Source organism: Nylanderia fulva, unplaced genomic scaffold, assembly GCF_048542155.1.
Source record: "Nylanderia fulva isolate GAGA-0341 unplaced genomic scaffold, ASM4854215v1 Scaffold303, whole genome shotgun sequence".
Lineage (NCBI taxonomy): Eukaryota > Metazoa > Arthropoda > Insecta > Hymenoptera > Formicidae > Nylanderia > Nylanderia fulva.
Genome location: NW_028190372.1, coordinates 97,587 through 118,629, shown reverse-complemented (window position 1 = coordinate 118,629; position 21,043 = coordinate 97,587). Strand labels below are relative to the sequence as shown.

At 38.4% G+C, this 21,043-nt stretch overlaps 2 protein-coding genes across 2 annotated transcripts; both read left to right on the top strand.

The window, feature by feature from the left end:
- Positions 1-6,649: 6,649 nt before the first annotated feature.
- On the top strand, positions 6,650-8,809 carry LOC146722512 (uncharacterized). The gene has a single exon (XM_085484670.1). The coding sequence runs from the start codon at positions 6,650-6,652 to the stop codon at positions 8,807-8,809; it is 2,160 nt and encodes a 719-aa protein (XP_085340796.1).
- Positions 8,810-9,457: 648 nt separating this feature from the next.
- On the top strand, positions 9,458-10,918 carry LOC146722511 (uncharacterized). Its single transcript, XM_085484669.1, has one exon. The coding sequence runs from the start codon at positions 9,458-9,460 to the stop codon at positions 10,916-10,918; it is 1,461 nt and encodes a 486-aa protein (XP_085340795.1).
- The last annotated feature ends 10,125 nt before the right edge of the window (positions 10,919-21,043 follow it).

Sequence of the window (21,043 nt, the reverse complement as noted above, 5' to 3'; positions counted from 1 at the left end):
ATAAAAATATGTATTGAAGAAATTTGGGAGATATAAAATCAAGATATTTTTCCAAACCCTTTTAAATTTTAAAATTCCCGATGCATTCAAATTTTAAATTTGGAAGTTGAAAATGGTAAAATAAAAATATAATATTTTTAAAAAATTTTTATTTTTATAATGTAAAAATTGTGAAAAACCCTTTTTTAAAAAAAATTTATTTTTTATGAAAATTTAATAAAATTCTAAAAAATTTTTTAATGAAAAAAAAAAAATATAAAAAATTTCTTAATAAAAACCCCAAAGATTTTCAAATATATGAAAAACACTTTTTTTTCTTTTTTTTGGAAACTATATTAACCAATTTAAATTAAAAATTTTTTTTTATTTTCTTTTGCAAAAAAATTTAAGTTGTTTTCTAAAAAAAAAAATTAAAATATTTTAATTTTTAAAATTTTTTCTTGTTTTTTCTGTAATAATTACAAATCTCCCAAAAACCCGATCACAGGTTACAGCTTTTACTCATACTTTGGTAATAAAATGGGCCAGATATTTTTCAGAAACATTTTTCATAAGTAGTGACTCTCTTAGGATTTATGGACATCGAATCATTTTTTTTTATATCAGTTTACAGGAATTCCCTTTTATTTAACCCACAATAATTGAAAATTTTTCTTTTAACAGGCATTATGTGGTTATGCAGTTTTGGGTTCAACTAAGGCTTAAAAAAAAATTAAGGGTAAGAAAAAAGTTTTTTTTTCAGTTTATTTTCTCAAAAAATTTAAATTAAAATCTAAAATATAAAAAGGGTTTTTAAAAAAAAAAGACTATATTATTTAGGAAATGTCTTAAGGGTCAGCTAAAAGGGAATTGAAAAAAAAAAAATTAGAGGTTTTATTTAAAAAATTTTAATTTCGTTTTACTCGATTTTAAATTTTAAATTTAAAAATTTTTAAAAAGTAATCAAAAATCTCATTACTTGAAAAATTTCAAAACATTCCCAATATTTTTTTAAAAAATGTTTTTAAAAATTTTTTTCAGAATCTAATTTCCCCGGTTTATTTTTCAAAAAACCCTTTTTATATATAATCATATACAGGGGGATTCAAAACAACCGTTTGCCTTAAAAAGTTGATTCCTGACTAAATTTTCAAGCCCGATTTTCCTTTCCCAAAAATTTTATCCAAAAGCTTGGGTTTTTAAAATATAAAAAGAAATAGTTGGGCCGGAATTACAGCACGAGTACGGGCGGAATCAGGAGCGGCGAAAAAACATTATCCGACGGGGCGATTACGTGGGCGCTCGAAGCGATGGGCGTTTTTTACACGCGGGTTTGGGTGTGTGTGGGGGTTTTGGCGGTTTTGGGGTTCGCGTTACAAAACAAAACCTTTCTTTTTTCTCTCTCCTCTCCCCTTTTTCACTGATTTTACCTTGTAGAGATTTTTGATGCCCTTTGACGAATAATTTTTGGCCTGACTGGATACAACCCGAATTGAAAAAATGTGACAAAAATGCAAAAATGAAATCTTTTTTTTGTAATAAATTCTTTTGGGACATTTTGACTCACGCATTTGTTTAAAAAAATTAGGTAAAAAATAACTGTTTAAAAATTTACAACACATAATCACAACTGAGAGAATTTTTTTAAAATTTGCCCTGAAAATTGGGGGTAACGTAGGATAATATGTAAAAAAAAAATTTTTTTAAATTCCTCAAATTTAAATTTTTAAATTACATTAAAAATAAAAAATTATCTATCACAAAAAAAATTTGAAAAGTTTTATTAATTTTACTAAACCGTAAAGAAAAATTAATGAAAATATTTTATTTTTTATTTTTGTTTAAATTTTATTATTTTGAATGTGAAATTATTAATGGAAAAATTTTCTAATAAAATTTTTTCCTCCCATTTTTCTCTTCCCAAATTACTATAACTTTTGGGGGTAAATTCAAGAGAAAATTCTCTCATTTTTTTTTGGGATTAAATTATTAAAAATTATTTAAAAAAAAAAGCGGGGGCGGGGCCAGCACACGTTACTCGTGCGGACGGCAATATTTTACAGGGAAAGGGGACACGAAAAATCTAACCCACAATCTAAGGGGAATTCCCCCTCTTATTTTTAAACTAGAAAAATGGTAACGTGGGAAACTTTATGATGTGGAAGAATTTTTTAAAAATTCCCCTTACTTTTTATCATATAAAAAAAATTTAATATGTTAAAAGGGAAAATATAAAATGTTGTTTTAAATTTTACTATACAGTTTAAAAAATTAAATAAACACATATTTTATATTTTATTGGGATAGTTATTTTTAAGTGATAAATAAAATTCTTTCTTTAACCGATTGTCTCCCCAATTACCAAAAACTTTTGGGGTTAAAATTTTAAGGAAAATTCTCTCGGGGGTTCCCGATTAATTAAAAAAAAATTTATTTTAAAAAGGGGCACCCCGCAAATCGAGCGGACGACAATTGTTACAGGGCAAGGACACGACAACGACTGCGGCGAGGACGACGCGACGCTTTGCGCCCGCTTGCGACACTTTCTAGACGATAACAACCCACGCGGCTTTTGCCGAAAAGGTGTTTGACGCGGGGAAATATATTAAAACGTATAAAAAATTTTTGTTTTTAAAAAAAGGTATTATAACGTTTTTTTAAATTTTTACGTTTAATACTTTTTTTTTAATATTTAAAAACATTACCCGGCCCTTTTTGCTTTTTCTTTTTAAGCGAGCCCGGGGGAAAAAAGGTTATGTTTTGCAAAACAAGATTTTTCCAGTAAAAGGTATTGGTCGCTCTGAAAAAAAAGCGGTTTGACTTTGGTTGCTCTGAAAAGAGGGTTTGATTTTGGTCGTCTAAAAAGAGCGGTTTAAAACTTTGGTCGCTCTAAAAAAGAGCGGTTAAATTAAAAATAGGTGCTCAAAATGACCACCACCCCTCCTTATGCAAGCTCTCATGCGTTTAAAAAAATTTTAAATTGGGGACTTTCCCCTCCCTTTTTTTTTCCCCCTTTTTTTCGTATTCCAAATTACTATCGCAATCTGGTTTCTAAGTCGTCGAGTCCTGGGGAAGGTCTCGGGAAACGATTTTTTTTCAAAAATTTCGCATAACTTTCGTCTTGATAATTTTTGGGTCGAAAAATATTGCACGGGGGTTTAATAAAAATGGGTGCTTTTTTTTCTTTTTTGTCGAAAGGACGTGCCAGTATTTTTTTTGGTCTCTGGTTCTTCGTATGAGGGGAGCCGATTAAATTTTGATTGCATTGTCGTTTGGGGCTTTAAAATTTAACGATTCGCGGGGGCCGCTGTGCGGGGTGCGTGCCCCTTTTTCGCCCGGGGAAAGGGCGTGGAGGGGGAAATCGCGACACCCCGGTTTGGTATAAAATAAAATGAAGATTGATAATGCAAACAAAAATTTTTTGATTATTACAAAAATTTAAGGGACGATTTTTGGCGGGCGTACAAAAAAGAAAAAATTACGAAGGGGTAAGGGCACTCGGGAGTGTAAGGGCAGTTTTACGTAGCGGGAAAGAAAAATACGCCGAATTTATCCAAATCAAGAAAGACATCCATCGGTTCCTTTTATACTTGAGAAGTCGGGAGTTTAAACGAAAATGGAGGCCCTTTCCCGGATAAACACGATACGGGAAAAATCGAAATTTGCAAAAAATTTGCGAAATACGGAGGGGAATTGAAACGTGTTTCAAAAGAAATCCTAAAACGAGTTTTCGAGGGGTTGCCGAAAAACACAACTTTTTTTACTCGACGGTAAAAGGGAAGCTCAAAGAAAAAAAAGTTGCCCCGGGGTTTCATTATCACGCGAAAAACATTACGGGGCTGAAAAATTAAGGGAAGAACATTTTGCAAAAATTTTTTTTGAGAAAAGTGGACGAGACCCCAGATTTTCTTCCGTGTAAAATTCGTGGGGAATACATTCACACAAGAAGGTTTTTTTAATCGCACAATTGAATTTTGGGCAAAGGAAAACCCAGAGTAACCCCGGCCTAAAAATTTTTCAAGTACTTTGGGGAAAAAAAAAATATCTGGGCTGGAAAATGGGTACCCAAAAGGGGGCCCGTTATTCTATCAGATATTTTAAGGGCCAAAGACGTACTTTAAAACTTTAAAAGGGAAAAATCGCCCGTTTTTTTTTTAGAAGAAGGAACTATTTGAAAAAAAATAAAATGTTTTTCAACAAGACGGTGCGGACCCCACAACGCCAGGGGTTGTAACAAACTACTTGGGAAAAAACAGTTTTCCCCGGACGTTGGATGGGTCGGGATGGCCCGATTTCGTTGGCCCGAAAACCCCCGGGGAAACCCTTAATCCCCTTTATTTCTTTTTTGGGGGGGACTGTAAGGAATCATATACCCAAAAGCTTCCCCCAGGACGTCGACGGACCCCCTTAAAAACCAGATTGCCCAAAAATTGGGGGGTTTGGAATTTTTTTCCCCAAAAAGGAATTAAGGAGGAACGGTTTTTTTTCCAATTAAATTAAATTTAAACCCTGAGAGGGTTTTTTCATAAGGATGGATGGTTTTGGGGGATTTTGGCACCTATTATAAATTTAAAACCGGGTTTTTTTCAGAGCGACCAAAGTTTAAACGCTTCCCTTTTCAGAGAGACCAAAGTCCCAAACCGCTCTTTTTAGGGGCGACCAAAACAATCCCCCTTTTCAGGGGGCGACCCAAAACCTTTTTAAAATGGAAATCTTGTTGCAAAAAAATAATCATTTTTTTCACGTTTTCGCTTTTAAAAAAAAAAAAGAAAAGGGCGGGATAATGTTAAGTCATTTTAAAAAAAAAGTATTAAACGTAAAAAATTTTTAATACGTTAAATATGCCTTTTTTTAAAAACTAATTTTTTATACGTTTTAATACATGTCTGCGTCAACACAGGGTTTGGAACGGCCCCGTGAGGGTTTTGTCTAGACGTGTCGCGAGCGTCGCGGGCGCGTCGCGTGTCCCTTTGCCCGTCTGTTGTCGTGTTTTCCTTTCCGTGTAAACAATTGTCGTCCGCATCGGTAAAGTGTGCCTTTTTCCCAAATAATTTTTAATAATAAAAGGTTTCAGAGAGAATTTTTTTCTTAAAAAATTTTTCCCTTTAAAAATTTGGAAATTTTGGCAATACGGTTGAAGAGAATTTAAAATTTATACATTAAAAATAAATCTATCACAATAAAAAATGAAAAAATGTGTTTATTTAATTTTTCTAAACTGTATAGTAAAATTTAAACAAAAAATATTTATAAATTTTTGGTGATACATTTATTTTTTTTAATATGATAAATAGGAAAAAAGAAATTCTAATAAAATTTTTCCACATTTATTCTGCCTACGATTACCCCTAATTTTTTAGGTAAAAATTTTAAGAAAAATCTCTTACACACAAAACGCCGCGTTAACAACAAAAACGCTTCGGCCCCCTAATCGCCCGGGGCCGGAAAAGGTTGCGGCTTTTACCGCCCTACCCTTAATTTCCCAACTATTTTTTTTATTTTCAAAAATAAGTTGGGGAAAAATTTTGGCAAAAAAAAAATGCTTGAATTGAGTCGAAAACTTTAAGGAAAAAGGGGGGTTTTTTTTTAAACACCCTTTTTAAATTTATATTTGAAAAAGGGGTTTTTTAGGTATTTTTGGTAAGGTTTAGGTTAAAAGGCCGAAAAACCTTTTATTAAATTGAGTCACTATTTTAAATTTTTCGTTAAAATTGTTTTTTCCCCCCAGTCGTTCGATCTTTTTTTTGGGGTTTCAAATTTTTAAATTCCGCTTTTATTTTGTCAGCCTGGGTAACGGCCCCCTTTTGTTTCGTCTTAAAAAAAAAATTTTTGGCTAAATCTCGTCGACGATTCCGTTGCGAAAATACCCTTTCGATTGGGTTTAAAAAGCCCTTTTTTTATTTTTTTTTTAAAACACGACTTTCCCCCAGAAAAACCTTAAGTTTTTCCCGGTCATTTTTTTTTTTTTCCCGATGGGAAAAAGGAGCGAACCGGCTTTCCCGCCACTTTTTGTCAAAACCCAAAAGAAAAACATACGATCGAACGCGCCGCACCTTTGAAATTGCATTTGGGGGGACTTTGTTAAAACGGGAACAAAAATCATTCAGGTCGCGTCCGTTTCGTTTGCATCTTTTATTTTAATTTTGGCAAAATGAAAAAAGAAGTGTTTTAATTTGATTAACCCCGGTGCTTTTAAAAAACTGTTCCTCCCCCTCCCTCTTTAACCCAGTCTCCCTTTTTTGGGGCCATATCATTTTGTCTTCTCTTTCCCTTTAAACGTTCTATCCCTTGTTTTCCCCCCCTTCCAACGCTTGCCGCCTTCTTTTCGAATTTCCCCTTTCGCGGGCGGAACCCCCGAGGGGTTCCGACTTGGGTTGAAAATAAAAACACAAAAAAATTTTTGGGGGCCTTCAAGGGAACGGGGGCTCGTGGGGTCTGTTCGTGGCCCCCTCCCTCCACCGGGGGGACGGCCTACCTCGAAGCAAGGAGAGTTCAAAGCGAGCTTTACCATGAGCGAGCCTCTGGCGCAGCAGATCATTCTGCTGCAAACTATCGAGCGAAGTCTCACTAATTTTAAGAAGATCGGCAAGAACAATTACAAGCTCTCGATCGGTTCCTCGAGATGCGTGTTCGCGCGCTTGAAGAATTGTCACCGTCGAAAGCGGAAAAAATGCGTGGGCAAAAGGTGTCAAGCGCGTCAGCGACCGTTTCAAAACTCGCGTGTCCTTTGTGTCAAGCTGCGCATTTTTTGAGTAAATGCCCGCAATTCTTGAAGAAGACGCCGAGTCAGCGATCTGAACTCATTAAATCAGCACATCGCTGTATTAATTGTTTGAGCTCGAAGCACGCCGTGCAAGCGTGCCCGAGCAAATACTCATGTCGAATTTGTCAAAATAGACATCACTCGATGCTACATTCTGACTCGACCTCTTCTTCTAGCAATCCAAACTCAACGACCGTGTTAAACGCGACGTCGGATAAAAAAGAAAACGACTCAGTAACGGCACTATTTTCTACTTCGACAGTAACCGCGCGCAAAGATGTACTACTCGCGACCGCCCGTGTTGCTGTTTTTTCTCCGTCGGGTCGTACACTCAACGTGCGAGTGCTCCTTGATCAAGGCTCAGAAATCACCTTTATCACAGAGCGTCTCGCTCAAAATTTAAAATTGCAACGCGTTCAATTGCCTCTTTCAATTTCCGCCGTCGGCGGCGTAGATGCGGGCACTTGTCGTTTCGCCGCTCAAGTCAAGATCGCTCCGATCAATTCTAACTCACCGGTGTTAACGACGACCGCGTCGATACTCAAAGTTTTAACTAAATACTCGCCATCAAAGGCATTCTCTCTGTGCGATTGGAGCTATCTTCAGGATCTTGCGCTCGCGGATCCGACTCCCGTCAGTGCCGAATCTATCGACCTCATCATCGGTGCGGACCTTTATCCCGAATTATTGCTCGACGGTATTCGGAAGAGAACGAGCGGACAACCGATCGCCCAGCAGACGATCTTCGGCTGGGTCCTCTCAGGCCCCACGTCGGATGCCGGTGCGCCGCATCGATCGGTTACCGTGCAGCATTGCGCGAGCGCGGATAATCTCGATCGAGAACTCAGATGTTTCTGGGAAGTCGAAGAAGTGCCGCGTCGCGCGCTTCTCAGCCCAGAAGAACAACAGTGCGAACAGCACTTTGCACAAACACATTCGCGCGATGCTGACGGTCGGTACGTCGTGCGTCTGCCGTTCAGGCGCGGTCCACCAATCGACATTGGTGAATCGCGTTTTATCGCCGAGCGTTCACTCTCCAGTCTTCACCGACGATTTCGGTCGAACGCTGTTCTCAAATCCGAATACGTCGATTTCTTGCGCGAATACGAAGCGCTCGGTCATATGCGTCAAATTCCGGATTCCGTTCTTTCCGCTCAGCACGTATATATTCCGCATCATCCTGTCATCCGAGACAGCAGTCTCACTACGCGATTGAGAGTCGTTTTTAACGCGTCAAGTCGAACGACAAACTCGACTTCGTTAAACGATCATTTGCATGCAGGTCCGAAACTCCAGACGGAGTTACCTGCAGTGATCTTGCGATGGCGGCAATTCCGGTATGTATATGCGGCGGACATCGCGAAGATGTACCGCCAAATCCGTGTTGACTCTCGTGACATCGACTTCCAGCGAATCTTATGGAGCGCCGGCTGCTCAGATACCGGGCAGTCCTATCAACTGACCACTGTTACTTACGGGACAGCGTGCGCGCCCTTTCTCGCTCTTCGGGTTATACAACAGCTCGTGACGGACGAAGGCAGCTCGTTTCCTCTTGCCGCGCCGGTCCTGCATGAGAACATCTACGTCGATGATGTTCTGTTCGGTGCCGATGATATTCCGCTTCTCAAACAAACTCGCGATCAGGTCTGCGCTTTGCTCGGTCGGGGACGGTTCGAATTGAGAAAATGGTCGAGCAATTCCGCTGCTCTGCTGAACGATATCGAGGTCGACAACCACGGCCTCGCGTGCGATCGCACTCTTCGAATCGACGAACATCTAAGAATCTTAGGCATAAGCTGGAGCCCATCTTCCGATATGTTTCACTTTACCGTAACTCATATTCCGTCCGTTTCAAAAACCAAGCGGTCAATACTCTCGTACGTTGCCAAATTGTTTGATCCAATGGGGTGGTGCACGCCAGTAACAATCGCTGCCAAGATCTTTATGCAACAATTGTGGCAGCTTAAACTCAACTGGGACGATGTCCTTCCGACTGACGTCCGGCAAAAGTGGGAAGCCCTTCAGGCCTCACTTGCCGATCTCCACGGTCTCCAACTGAATCGATGAATTCAGCGAGGGTCTGACACTGTCCGCTGCGAATTGCACGGATTTTCTGACGCGTCCACTCACGCATACGCAGCGGCCGTGTATTTTCGGCTCACTTCTCTCTCTGGCGAAATCTCTTCTCACTTGCTAATAGGCAAGTCAAAGGTCGCTCCGATCAAGTCCCTCAGTATTTTTCGGCTGGAATTATGCGCAGCCGGATTGTTGGCTCGACTACTCGAATTCGTGCGAACCACTCTTGGTCTCGCCACCTCCCCGTGCTATTGCTGGACAGACTCAACTGTCGTTTTAGCGTGGGTCACGCAACAACCGGCCAAATGGAAGACGTTCGTCGCGAATCGCGTATCAGAGATACAATCGCGCGTTCCAAACGCGGTGTGGAACCACGTTCCCACCAATGAAAATCCCGCACATTGCGCATCTCGCGGAATCGCCGGGTCTCTCCTTCGAACTCACCCACTCTGGTGGTGCGGCCCCGCATGGTTGCGTAACCCAATCGACGAGCCGTCGACTTCTCGATCGCACAATTTTGATACTCAAATCGAACAAAAGGAGAGTATTCAGTTTTATTTAGTTTCGACGGAACTTGACTGCGACTTTACGATGAGATTTTCGTCGTGGCCTCGGTTAATTCGCGTAACAGCGTATATAATGCGCTTCATCAATAAAACTCGGAAGCAGTCGATTCCCGTTGACGACGTTAGGGAGAACACACTAGCGTTATCAGCCCGCGAATGTCAACTCGCGAAAGAGTTTGTTCTGAGACGGATTCAGAAAGAGCTCTTCCCTCTCGAGTTCGCTGCGCTCACAAGTCAACGAGCCATATCCTCGAAAAGCTCGATTCTGTCGCTCAACCCTTTCCTCGACGAGGATGGATTAATCCGTGTTGGCGGGCGGCTTTCGCACGCGCCGCTTTCCTTTTCCGTTAAACACCCGATTATTCTTGCCTCGCATCCGCTAGTCGCTTTGGTTCTGTATCACGTGCATTTAAAATCTCTACACGCAGGTCTACAATTAACGCTCGCTACGCTACGACGCGAGTATTGGGTCCTGCGCGCCCGAAGTCTCGCCAAACTCACTATTTTTCGCTGCGTTATTTGTACTCGAGAAAGGGCCACGATTCCTTTCCAACAGATGGGTGATCTGCCTCGCGTGCGGGTGACTCCTCCCGCACGCGCTTTTCTCAATTGCGGACTGGATTACGCTGGTCCGGTGCTCGTACGATCCTTGTCTGGTCGCGGAATCCCGTCACGAAAAGCGTACATCGCAATTTTTATTTGCATGGCGACTCGCGCCATTCATTTGGAGCTCGTGGAGGGCTACTCAACCTCAGCGTTTATCGGCGCGTTTTCGCGATTTTGCGCTCGACGCGGCCTGTCCTCGGCCATGTATTTAGATAATGGCACGAATTTTGTGGGCGCCGAACGCGAGCTTACCGCCGCGTTTCGCGCAGCTATCAGGGACCCGGACTTTCTCAATCGAACCGCTTCCGATCGAATCACGTGGCACTTTATGCCACCTTCCGCTCCTCATTTCGGCGGATTATGGGAGGCGGGAGTACGGAGCGTAAAGCACCATCTCCGTCGAGTGATTGGGGCTCATACTCTCACATTTGAGGAATTCTCAACAGTCTTATGCAATGTGGAGGCGTGTCTCAATTTTCGACGGCTCGCTCCTCTCAACGACTCGGTCGACGATTATGAACCGTTAACTCCCGGGCATTTTTTGATCGGCTCGGCCCTGACCGCAGTTCCCGAACCTTCCGTTTTGAATCTTCGCGAAAATAGACTGTCGCGCTGGCAACTCGTGCGCCAGATCTCAGAAAGATTCTGGAAGTTATGGCTTGACGACTGTGTAAATACGTTACAACAGCGCGTCAAGTGGAAACGACCTGCCAAAACCGAGATCCGCGTCGGTCAACTCGTCTTATTGCGTAACCCTCTACTTCCCTCTTGCAAATGGGAGCTCGCTCGCGTACTACGATGTCACACGGGTCAAGACGGATTAACTCGCGTTGTTACGGTGAAGACTGCGGCGTCCGAGTATAAGCGACCGATTAATAAGCTATGCCTGCTTCCAATCGATATCGAGAAGCTGGAGCCTCCGACGTAAAGCGACTTCACGCTCCCGATTTCAAAGGAAATCATACGTACTCTCGATATTCCGATCGCCTCGTTAAATTCTTCTAAATGTTCTCTTAGTTTTGTACTCATAGCATACATTTCAAAACGATAGTTTCGAGGCGAGCGGTATGTTAAGGACCGTCAACACTTTTATTAAATTTGAGTCTATCTATTCTGTAAATTTATGTCGTTCAAATTGTCGTTCCGCCAAGTCGTTCGATCTTGCTTATTGTGTCAATATTTTTAAATTACTCGCGTTATTTGTGTCAGCCTCGCAGTAACGGCCGTCCTTTGTGATTATCGTCTTAAAAATTAAATATTTTGGCATGATTCTCGTCGACAGATTCTCGTTCGCGAAAGTACCCTTCGACTTGTTTTCAACGTCTCTTGTTTATTCGTTGTTCTATCACGACTTTCGCAAGCAGAAAACACCTTGAAGTGTTTCCCGGTCAAACTGTTTTTTTTGCTTCTTCTCGCATGGGCAAATTGAGGAGCGAACCGGCGTTCCCGCCGACTCTTTGTCAGAAGCCAACGAGAAATCATACGATCGAGATCGCGTCCGCACCTTGAAAATTCGAACAACTTGGCGGACTTATCGTTAGTAACGGGAACGCGGAACTCTATCTCAGTGTCGCGTCCGTGATACGATTCGCATCATTATATTTAATTCGGACAAAGTGAATAAATGACAGTGTTGTTAATTTGATTCAACCATGGTGCATTTATAAATCTGTTCCTCTCGCTCACTCCCGTCTTCAATCTTCAGTCTCGCGGTCGCGGTCCACTATCATTCTGTCTCTCTCTTTCCTTCTCAACGTTCTATCACTCTGTCTCTCTCGCTCCTTCTCAACGCTATACCGCCGTCTCTCTCATCGCACATTCATCCCGCGTTCTTCCGGAGCGGAACCCGCCGCACGCGTTCACGACATTCGAGTGAAAATCCTCGAATTACGAACAGTTTATGTATTTTCAGGACTTTAGGTAATTTCCAGACCCGTTTTAAACATTTTTGGCATGCGATTTTTATTTCCAGAACTGTTCTGGAAATATACAATTATTTCTTTAGGACCTTGGTTTTCTATAAATATATATACGAGTATATATATATAATATATATATATATATATAATTTATCCAGGACCGTCCTGGAAATATACAACACATACAAGTTGTTTTTTCAGGACAGTCCTGGAAATTACCATCGCATGCCAAAAATATCCAGGACGAGCCTGGAAATTACCAAGAGTCCTGGAAATACGTAAAATTTACCAAAAAATGTCTTGGGAAAGCTCAATACATACACACACATATATATATATATATATATATATATATATAATATGCTATCCGTGCTATCTCACACAATGTGAAATACCAATATTCTATTTTATAAGTAGAGATTTCTATAACTTATCTCGGTAGGTGTTGTTATGCAATAAAATAATTGTCTTTTATATTTTTTTATTTTGTCATGGAATCATAGAATACAAAATACATAATACGTCTGTGGAATAGTTATTTGACTGTGTAAAGTAAAATAATGGCACGTCTATCTTATTTAGATAACATTTATTTTTTGTTTCAAAATGAAGAAAAATATACTAAGAAAATAAACTATATATCAGGAGACGCGGTAGTGTCTCCGGCCATGTTCAAACCCTAAAAGACCTTAAAAGACACTACAAGTCTCCTTATCCTGCACCATCAAAGTCCATCTTTGGGGGTGTAGAACTACTAAAATATAAAAAATTTTGAATTGCACGTAATATAACCTGAAAGGCGGCATCGCCACGAGTAATTGGAGCCAAGAAAAAACAAAATTGGTCAAGCCGTTCTGGAGATACAAGCGGTCAAAAAGTGACGTTTTTCATGAAAAATGAAGTAACGTCGTCTTCTCCTTCTTTTTCTTCTTCTTCTTCTTCTTCTTCTTCTTCTTCTTCTTCTTCTCTGTCCGCGTATAAATCTCTTCTCACCTTTCACTCACACCTCCTTCAACTTCCACCCACCACTTTCCCTCCCACATCCCGCCGCACCCCCACCCCCATCCCCACCCCACCACCACTCCACCCCCACTCCCACCCCTCTTTCACCCTCTTTCGTCCTCTCTCACCCTCTTTCGTCCTCTCTCACCCTCTTTCACCCTCTTTCGCCCTCTCTCACCCTCTTTCGTCCTCTTTCACTCTCTTTCATTCTCTCTCACCCTCTTTCACCCTCTTTCATTCTCTCTCACCCCCTTTCGTCCTCTTTCACCCTCTTTCGTCCTCTCTCACCCTCTCTCACCTCTTTCACCCTCGTACGTCCTTTCTCACCCTCTTTCGTTCTCTTTCACCCTCTTTCGCCTATCTCGTCTTCTCTTACCCTCATTCGTCCTCTCTCACCCTATCTTCAAAAAATCATAAAAATGAAAAGGTCAAGCCATGTTCAAAAGAAGGTCCTCAAAAATTTAAACCTAGTCTGTACAATGAAAAATAATTACTCGTAATTCCAGAGTTCCGATTTGTTAATATCGAATAATGTATTTGTTTCAAGTAATGGCAGTAGAGTCAAATACATACCAACGTATATGCAGTTTTTGCTGTTAATTGTACTTGAACGAAAAAAATAATTAAATGATTTAAATATAGCACATTTTAAATCAAGAAACTTATATAATCGAACTCTGTTTAGAAAAAGGTAGAACATTTCATTTGCCTCTGCCTTTACAAGAAACATTGGATAAGGTATGTCCTCCGGAAGATCCTATAAATTTGAATCACGAGTTGCACATTCTCGTTCGAAGTATACCCAAGAAATCTAAAGTGGTTTGGGAAAATTTGGTAGATATTAATAAAATGTATAAGGCTTTACAATGGTTAAAAGAAAATAATCCTCATTACTCAAAAATTCGTCTTCCAGCGTCATCTGATGATCTATTAAAGGATAAGTTGCAGGAAACAGAATATAGGATTGTCGATGAGGAAAGCGACAATGACGAAATAAATGAGGTGGTTGAGGAATTACCAGCATTGAATTTGTACAATGTACAGCAAAACAAAAATAATAATGATCAAACCGTTTTAAAACGTACGGCTTTTCTCACACAAATAACTGAACATTCGGATATTAACGATCAGTATACAATATACCCAATACACGCGAAAAGAATCGATAACGAATCTGCATTGAAGCTTTATCAAATGGTGAAAATTGAAGATTTTCCAATGGATAATCGTTATAAATATCTGGATGTCATGTGTTTCCCTGATTTATATCCTGATGGTGTCAATGGACAACGAGAAGATAGAAACTTTGCATTGCCGGAATATTTATTTATTAGAACACGATTGATGTCAAAACATAGTAGATTCAGGTTGAATCTGCAGTATCTGTTCTTCCTTCTCAATGATGCTAACTACCGACAGTTGAAAAGTGGTATCTATTATACGATGATGGTTACTAACCCACGAGAGAGATACACTGCTGGTAGATACTTGAACGAATTGAAAGGTTACCAATTAGAATCGAATTTAATGAGTATTTTCGCAAAATTGAGAAATACGGATCAATTTTGGCGACAACCGTCCAATAATGTAAAATGCATGACTTTGCATTACGGTCCAGCGACGTGGTTTTTGACTTTGAGTCCTAGTGAATGGAAATGGTCCGATTTGGGTGAATATTTACGAGATATGAATCCCGATAAAGAGAAGTTAGGCATCAACGAACTAATCGCATACGATCCTGTAAGTACTTCTAGATTCATGTGCATAAAATTCAAAGCCATGATTTATTTTATTTGTTCGTCCGATAATCCTATAGGAAAGATTATTCATTACTTCTGGCGACTGGAATATCAACGTAGAAGTATGCAGCACATGCATTGTATGATTTGGATAAAAGATGCTCCAGTATTAGGAAAATCGCCGGATGAAGAAGTTACTACGTTTATTCAAATATACGTAACGTGTGAAATTCCAGATGTAAATGTTTCGCCAACGTTGTACGATACGGTAATAAGTGATCAGAATCATAAACATAACTCGTATTGCATGCGTACGAAAAAAACGGAAACTAATATATACAGAAAGTGTCGGTTCGATTTTCCTCGGCCAGTTACTGAGAATTTCGTTTTAAGAGACGTTATCACTTCGATAGTCGGTAGAAAAAATTTACGCAGTAAGAGCAGATTGTACGATCTTCCTCGCAAGGAGTCGGAAAGGTTTATAAATGATTATAATCCGTCTATCAAATTAGCCTGGAAGGGAAATATGGACATACAATTTATTAGAGAAAAATCAGAGTTTTTAAACTCATATTTAACAAAATACACGACAAAGTCGGAAAAATGCAATACAGACTTTGAAGTGATAGATTCGAATAAGTCCTTGGCATCGAAACTGTGGAATTTTGCAATGCGTTCATTAAATAACAGAGAATGCGGTGCTTTAGAAGCTGCGGATACACTATTAGGGAATCCCTTGTACGGTACGGATAATGATACCATGGTCAAATGGATCGATGTTAATGAGGTGAGAAATAGAAAAGTTAAAACATTTAATGAAATTTAAGCTCTTGATGAAAATTCTACGAATATTTACTGTTCGTCACTCATCGATGATTACTATCCAAATAGACCTCAGGAATTAGAATCATTGAATTTGTACGATTTTGCCAGATTCTGGGAAATTACGAAACAGATGTCAAATAATGACGAAGTCAAGTGTTACAAACTGGCATCGGGTTTATTTTTAAAAAAACGAAAAAAAGGTTATTTAATTAACCATTATCGATTTAATATAAAAACTGAGCCCGAAAATACTTTTACTCGCTGCTTCTTCTGTTCAAACCATGGAGAGATTTGAGTGAACTCAAAGGTACATTCGAGACTTACACGGATGCCTTTAAGAATTCAGAGTCTGTTTTAACGAAGGTAATGAAATATTACGAAAGGCTCGAAGAAATACAGAAAGCTTTTGAGAACGTTGCTGAATTAATCGAGAAGCGCAAAAATGATCTGAAAACAGCAGACAGAGACAAATCCGATGACGATGAACTGGATTGTAATCCGATAGAAGCTGACGACGCGATAAAAGATCTGGAAGATTTTGGTAAGATTGACGACCCGATTGATTTATCGCAAATGATGTCGCAATTGAACAAAGACCAGAAAAGAGTCTTTGATGGAGTATGCCAAGTTTTACAAGATAAGAATCAGATTCTGCGACTGTACGTAAGTGGCGAGGGTGGTACAGGGAAAAGTTTTCTAATTGAATCGATTAAACATTGGATCAGAATAAATTGGAAAAAACGACTGCCATATCTGCTCCCACGGGTATCGCAGCATTCAATATCGATGGCTTGACAATCCATAGAATGTTTCAACTACCGGTTAGTCATGAATCTACACCAAAATATACGCAATTGTCAAACATGGTCTTGAAAACTTTGAGAAACAAATTAAAGAATGTCGAATTATTTATAATCGAAGGAATTACATGTAACAATGCAATGATGGATTTAGGAACGACTGTATTCAGTGATGGTCAAGCCTATGTAGGTTTGTCACGAGTAAGTAAATTGGAAGAACCTACATTTGATAAATTTCAATCCAGCATCAGTTAAAGCAAACTCGAGAGCCATTGTAGAATATAATCGACTGAGATCTATATTCAAATCTGAACTGCCACAAATCAATCCGTCCGAGAAAAAGGTTGTGAAAATGTACGATCGTCGATGGGATATCCCTAATATCATTGATGATATGCAGAATTATGATTGTGAGGAACCAGAAAGTATAGTTACGTGGAAAATATATGGCCTTTGCAATAACGATGCTGTTTCGTGTTACGCTAATGTAATATTACAATGTGCGTTTCATTGCGTACGTATTAGGCAACAAATACTGAAAAATAAAGCATCGAATGCATTGATTGATGCGAGATGAGTGACGAACAGTAAATATTCGTAGAATTTTCATCGAGAGCTTAAATTTCATTAAATGTTTTAACTTTTCTATTTCTCACCTCATTAACATCGATCCATTTGACCATGGTATCATTATCCGTACCGTACAAGGGATTCCCTAATAGTGTATCCGCAGCTTCTAAAGCACCGCATTCTCTGTTATTTAATGAACGCATTGTAAAATTCCACAGTTTCAATGCCAAGGACTTATTCGAATCTATCACTTCAAGGTCTGTATTGCATTTTTCCGACTTTGTCGTGTATTTTGTTAAATATGAGTTTAAAAACTCTGATTTTTCTCTAATAAATTGTATGTCCATATTTCCCTCCCAGGCTAATTTGATAGACGGATTATAATCATTTATAAACCTTTCCGACTCCTTGCAAGGAAGATCGTACAATCTGCTCTTACTGCGTAAATTTTTTCTACCGACTATCGAAGTGATAACGTCTCTTAAAACGAAATTCTCAGTAACTGGCCGAGGAAAATCGAACCGACACTTTCTGTATATATTAGTTTCCGTTTTTTTCGTACGCATGCAATACGAGTTATGTTTATAATTCTGATCACTTATTACCGTATCGTACAACGTTGGCGAAACATTTTCATCTGGAATTTCACACGTTACGCTTTTTCGAATAAACGTAGCAACTTCTTCATCCGGCGATTTTCCTAATACTGGAGCATCTTTTATCCAAATCATACAATGCATGTGCTGGATACTTCTACGTTGATATTCCAGTCGCCAGAAGTAATGAATAACCTTTCCTATTGGATTATCGGACGAACAAATAAAATCAATCATGGCTTTGAATTTTATGCACATGAATCTAGAAGTACTTACAGGATCGTATGCGATTATTTCGTTGATGCCTAACTTCTCTTTATCGGGATTCATATCTCGTAAATATTCACCCAAATCGGACCATTTCCATTCACTAGGACTCAAAGTCAAAAACCACGTCGCTGGACCGTAATGCAAAGTCATGCATTTTACATTATTGGACGGTTGTCGCCAAAATTGATCCGTATTTCTCAATTTTGCGAAAATACTCATTAAATTCGATTCTAATTCGTAACCTTTCAATTCGTTCAAGTATCTACCAGCAGTGTATCTCTCTCGTGGGTTAGTAACCATCATCGTATAATAGATACCACTTTTCAACTGTCGGTAGTTAGCATCATTGAGAAGGAAGAACAGATACTGCAGATTCAACCTGAATCTACTATGTTTTGTCATCAATCGTGTTGTAATAAATAAATATTCCGGCAATGCAAAGTTTCTATCTTCTCGTTGTCCATTGACACCATCAGGATATAAATCAGGGAAACACATGACATCCAGATATTTATAACGATTATCCATTGGAAAATCTTCAATTTTCACCATTTGATAAAGCTTCAATGCAGATTCGTTATCGATTCTTTTCGCGTGTATTGGGTATACGACTCCCTGAAAATACGGTATAACACAAATCTGAAGTTGATACGAAAATTCGAAATGTTACTAAAGAAAGATTGGAGGTTTTTAATTTATACAATTTTCACAACTCTTATTTTAATTATTTATTCTACCCATCGAAAGTTTTTTGAGAGCAGGCCGCCATGTTATTTTTCTGAGTCATTAACAAATTAGTACTCTGGAATTACGAGCAATTATTTTTCATTGTACGGGCTAGTATGAATTTCAAATCAAATCTCTATAAACGACTATTATATTTTGTGCACTAAGAATAACATATCGCACTTATTTTCTAGAATCAAATTGTAATCAGTTTTACTTATATGTATGTATATTCAATGTGAACTTGCACCTTGAATAAAATATTACAGTTACTTTTCATGATAATATATTATTACTAAATTTAGATAATATACACTTTACGTATGTTCACTTTGAACTGGCACCTTGAATAACATATCAGTTACTTTTCGTGATAATTTATTATTAGATTGTTTAAATTTTTGAGTACCTTCTTTTGAACATGGCCTGACCTTTTCATTTTTATGATTTTTTTAGGATATATATAATCCTGATGACGTCAGCGGACGCGGACAGAGAAGAAGAAGAAGAAGAAGAAGACGACGTTACTTCATTTTTCATGAAAAACGTCACTTTTTGACCGCTTGTATTTCCAGAACGGCTTGACCGATTTTATTCCTTCTTGGCTCAAATTACTCGTGGCGATGCCGCCTTTTAGGTTATATTATGTGCAATTCAAAATTTTTTATATTTTAGTAGTTCTACACCTTCAAAAAATGGACTTTGATAGTGCAGGATAAGGAGACTTGTAGTGTCTTTTAAGGTCTTTTAGGGTTTGATCATGGCCGGAGACACTACCGCGTCTTCTAATATACGAAAAAAATAACAGTGGTCCTAGGACGGATCCTTGAAGAACTCCGTGAATTGTATTTTTTATCATCGATATAGTACTTCCTAGCTTAACTTGTTGTTTTCTATTAGTTAGATACGTTACAAACCATTTATACGCTGTACCTGCCACTCCATATTTATCTAACTTTCTTAATAACAATTTTTTATTAACTGTTTCAAACGCTTTTTTAAAATCTAAAAATACCACTTCTATCATTTCGCTATTATCCATATTTTCTCTCCATTCGATAAATGTGCTTTGTAATGTCGTTTCGCATAAGAATTTTTCCCTAAAGCCTGATTTCTATATTTTATTTATATTTTTTGCATTTATATATACATATATATATATATATATATATATATATTTAAATTATTTTTCTTTTTTTTAAACATATTAAATAGTTGATACTAAACCGTACATGATGAACTGAAGTGCGACGTAAGCGCACACCTTGCAACGTTGTCAAATATAATTCCTTAAAAGTCGCCATTAAAAACATTTACGTTTCGACCCCAACTTAGATCCTCTTCAGACTTTAACGGAAATATAATGCAACAAAAATATTAATTGTAACTTCGCATTTATAATTCTCTTATTAGTATTTATCCAACTCTTGAGAAAATCCGTGTAGAACGTTCCAAATTGGATAGAAATATTTCGGAAAAAGGAAGTACCCATTTTTATAACGTCGAAGCTCCATTAGAAAGGGTGCAAATGGATATCCTTAGTCCTCTTCGGTTGACTAAGTCAGGGAATAAGTATCTTCTTGTAATGGTGGATTGTTTCACAAAATGGGTGGAAGATTTCCCTGTCAAAAATATTAGAGCCAAGACTGTGGCTGAAATTTTTGTGAGTCAGTTTCTTTCAAGGCATAGAGTGCCTATTGAAATTCACACAGATCAAGGAAAGAATTTCAAGTCTCAGTTATTTGGAGAATTAATGCGACTTCTTGAAATTAAAAAGACAAGGACTACTGCTCTTCATCCTCAATCAGATGGCCAGGTGGAACGTCAACATCAGACAATTATCAATTACTTGGCGAAATACATTTCTGAAAATCAGAAACATTGGGATGAATAGATTCCTATGTTTCTCTTGGCATATAAATCGTCAAAACATGAGACTACAAGAGTGACTCCTGCCGAGTTGTACTTCGCTCGAGAACTTAGGCTACCAGTAAACTTGTTACAAGAAAGTCCTAAATTTAATACAGAGAAATTGCCTTCAGAGAATTTTGTGGATAATTTAAAGGAAAAATTAGAAGAAATTCGTTTTTGTGTTAGGAAACGTATGACTTTAAAGTCTTCACAAATGAAAGCCAGATATGATAGGAAAGTTAGAACAATTCATTTCGAGGAGAGAGAGAGTCTGGCTATATAATCCCAAGAGAAGTAAAGGAAAGGCCCAGAAATTGCAGAATAATTGCATGTTTTAGGAATAATTTGCGTGACTAATGATTGACTCACTGAATACTAGTGTGGCAAAGATATCATACTACCACCACTGGCTAAATATCTGAAATATTAAAAATTATTATAAATTTCCTCAGTTGCTATAACTACATAGGTATAAGAGATAAATTAACTGACCACATTACCTTAAACATATTATTAATCGATGTTCTGTCTCAATTAGCTTACGAACAACATATTGCCGGGTTATTCTAGGTGCAATTATTTGCAATAACTCTTCGCATTGAGTAACGATCATCCTGATGCATTTTCTTTTTTCTTTTGTGTATCTGTAGTACTAGAATGTATTGATTGTTTATTATATCTCTTTAAAGTATGTA

Bases quoted from the DNA above. Each gene is read 5' to 3' on its own strand.
- LOC146722512 (XM_085484670.1), top strand. From the start codon at position 6,650: ATGCGTGGGCAAAAGGTGTCAAGCGCGTCAGCGACCGTTTCAAAACTC.
- LOC146722511 (XM_085484669.1), top strand. From the start codon at position 9,458: ATGCGCTTCATCAATAAAACTCGGAAGCAGTCGATTCCCGTTGACGAC.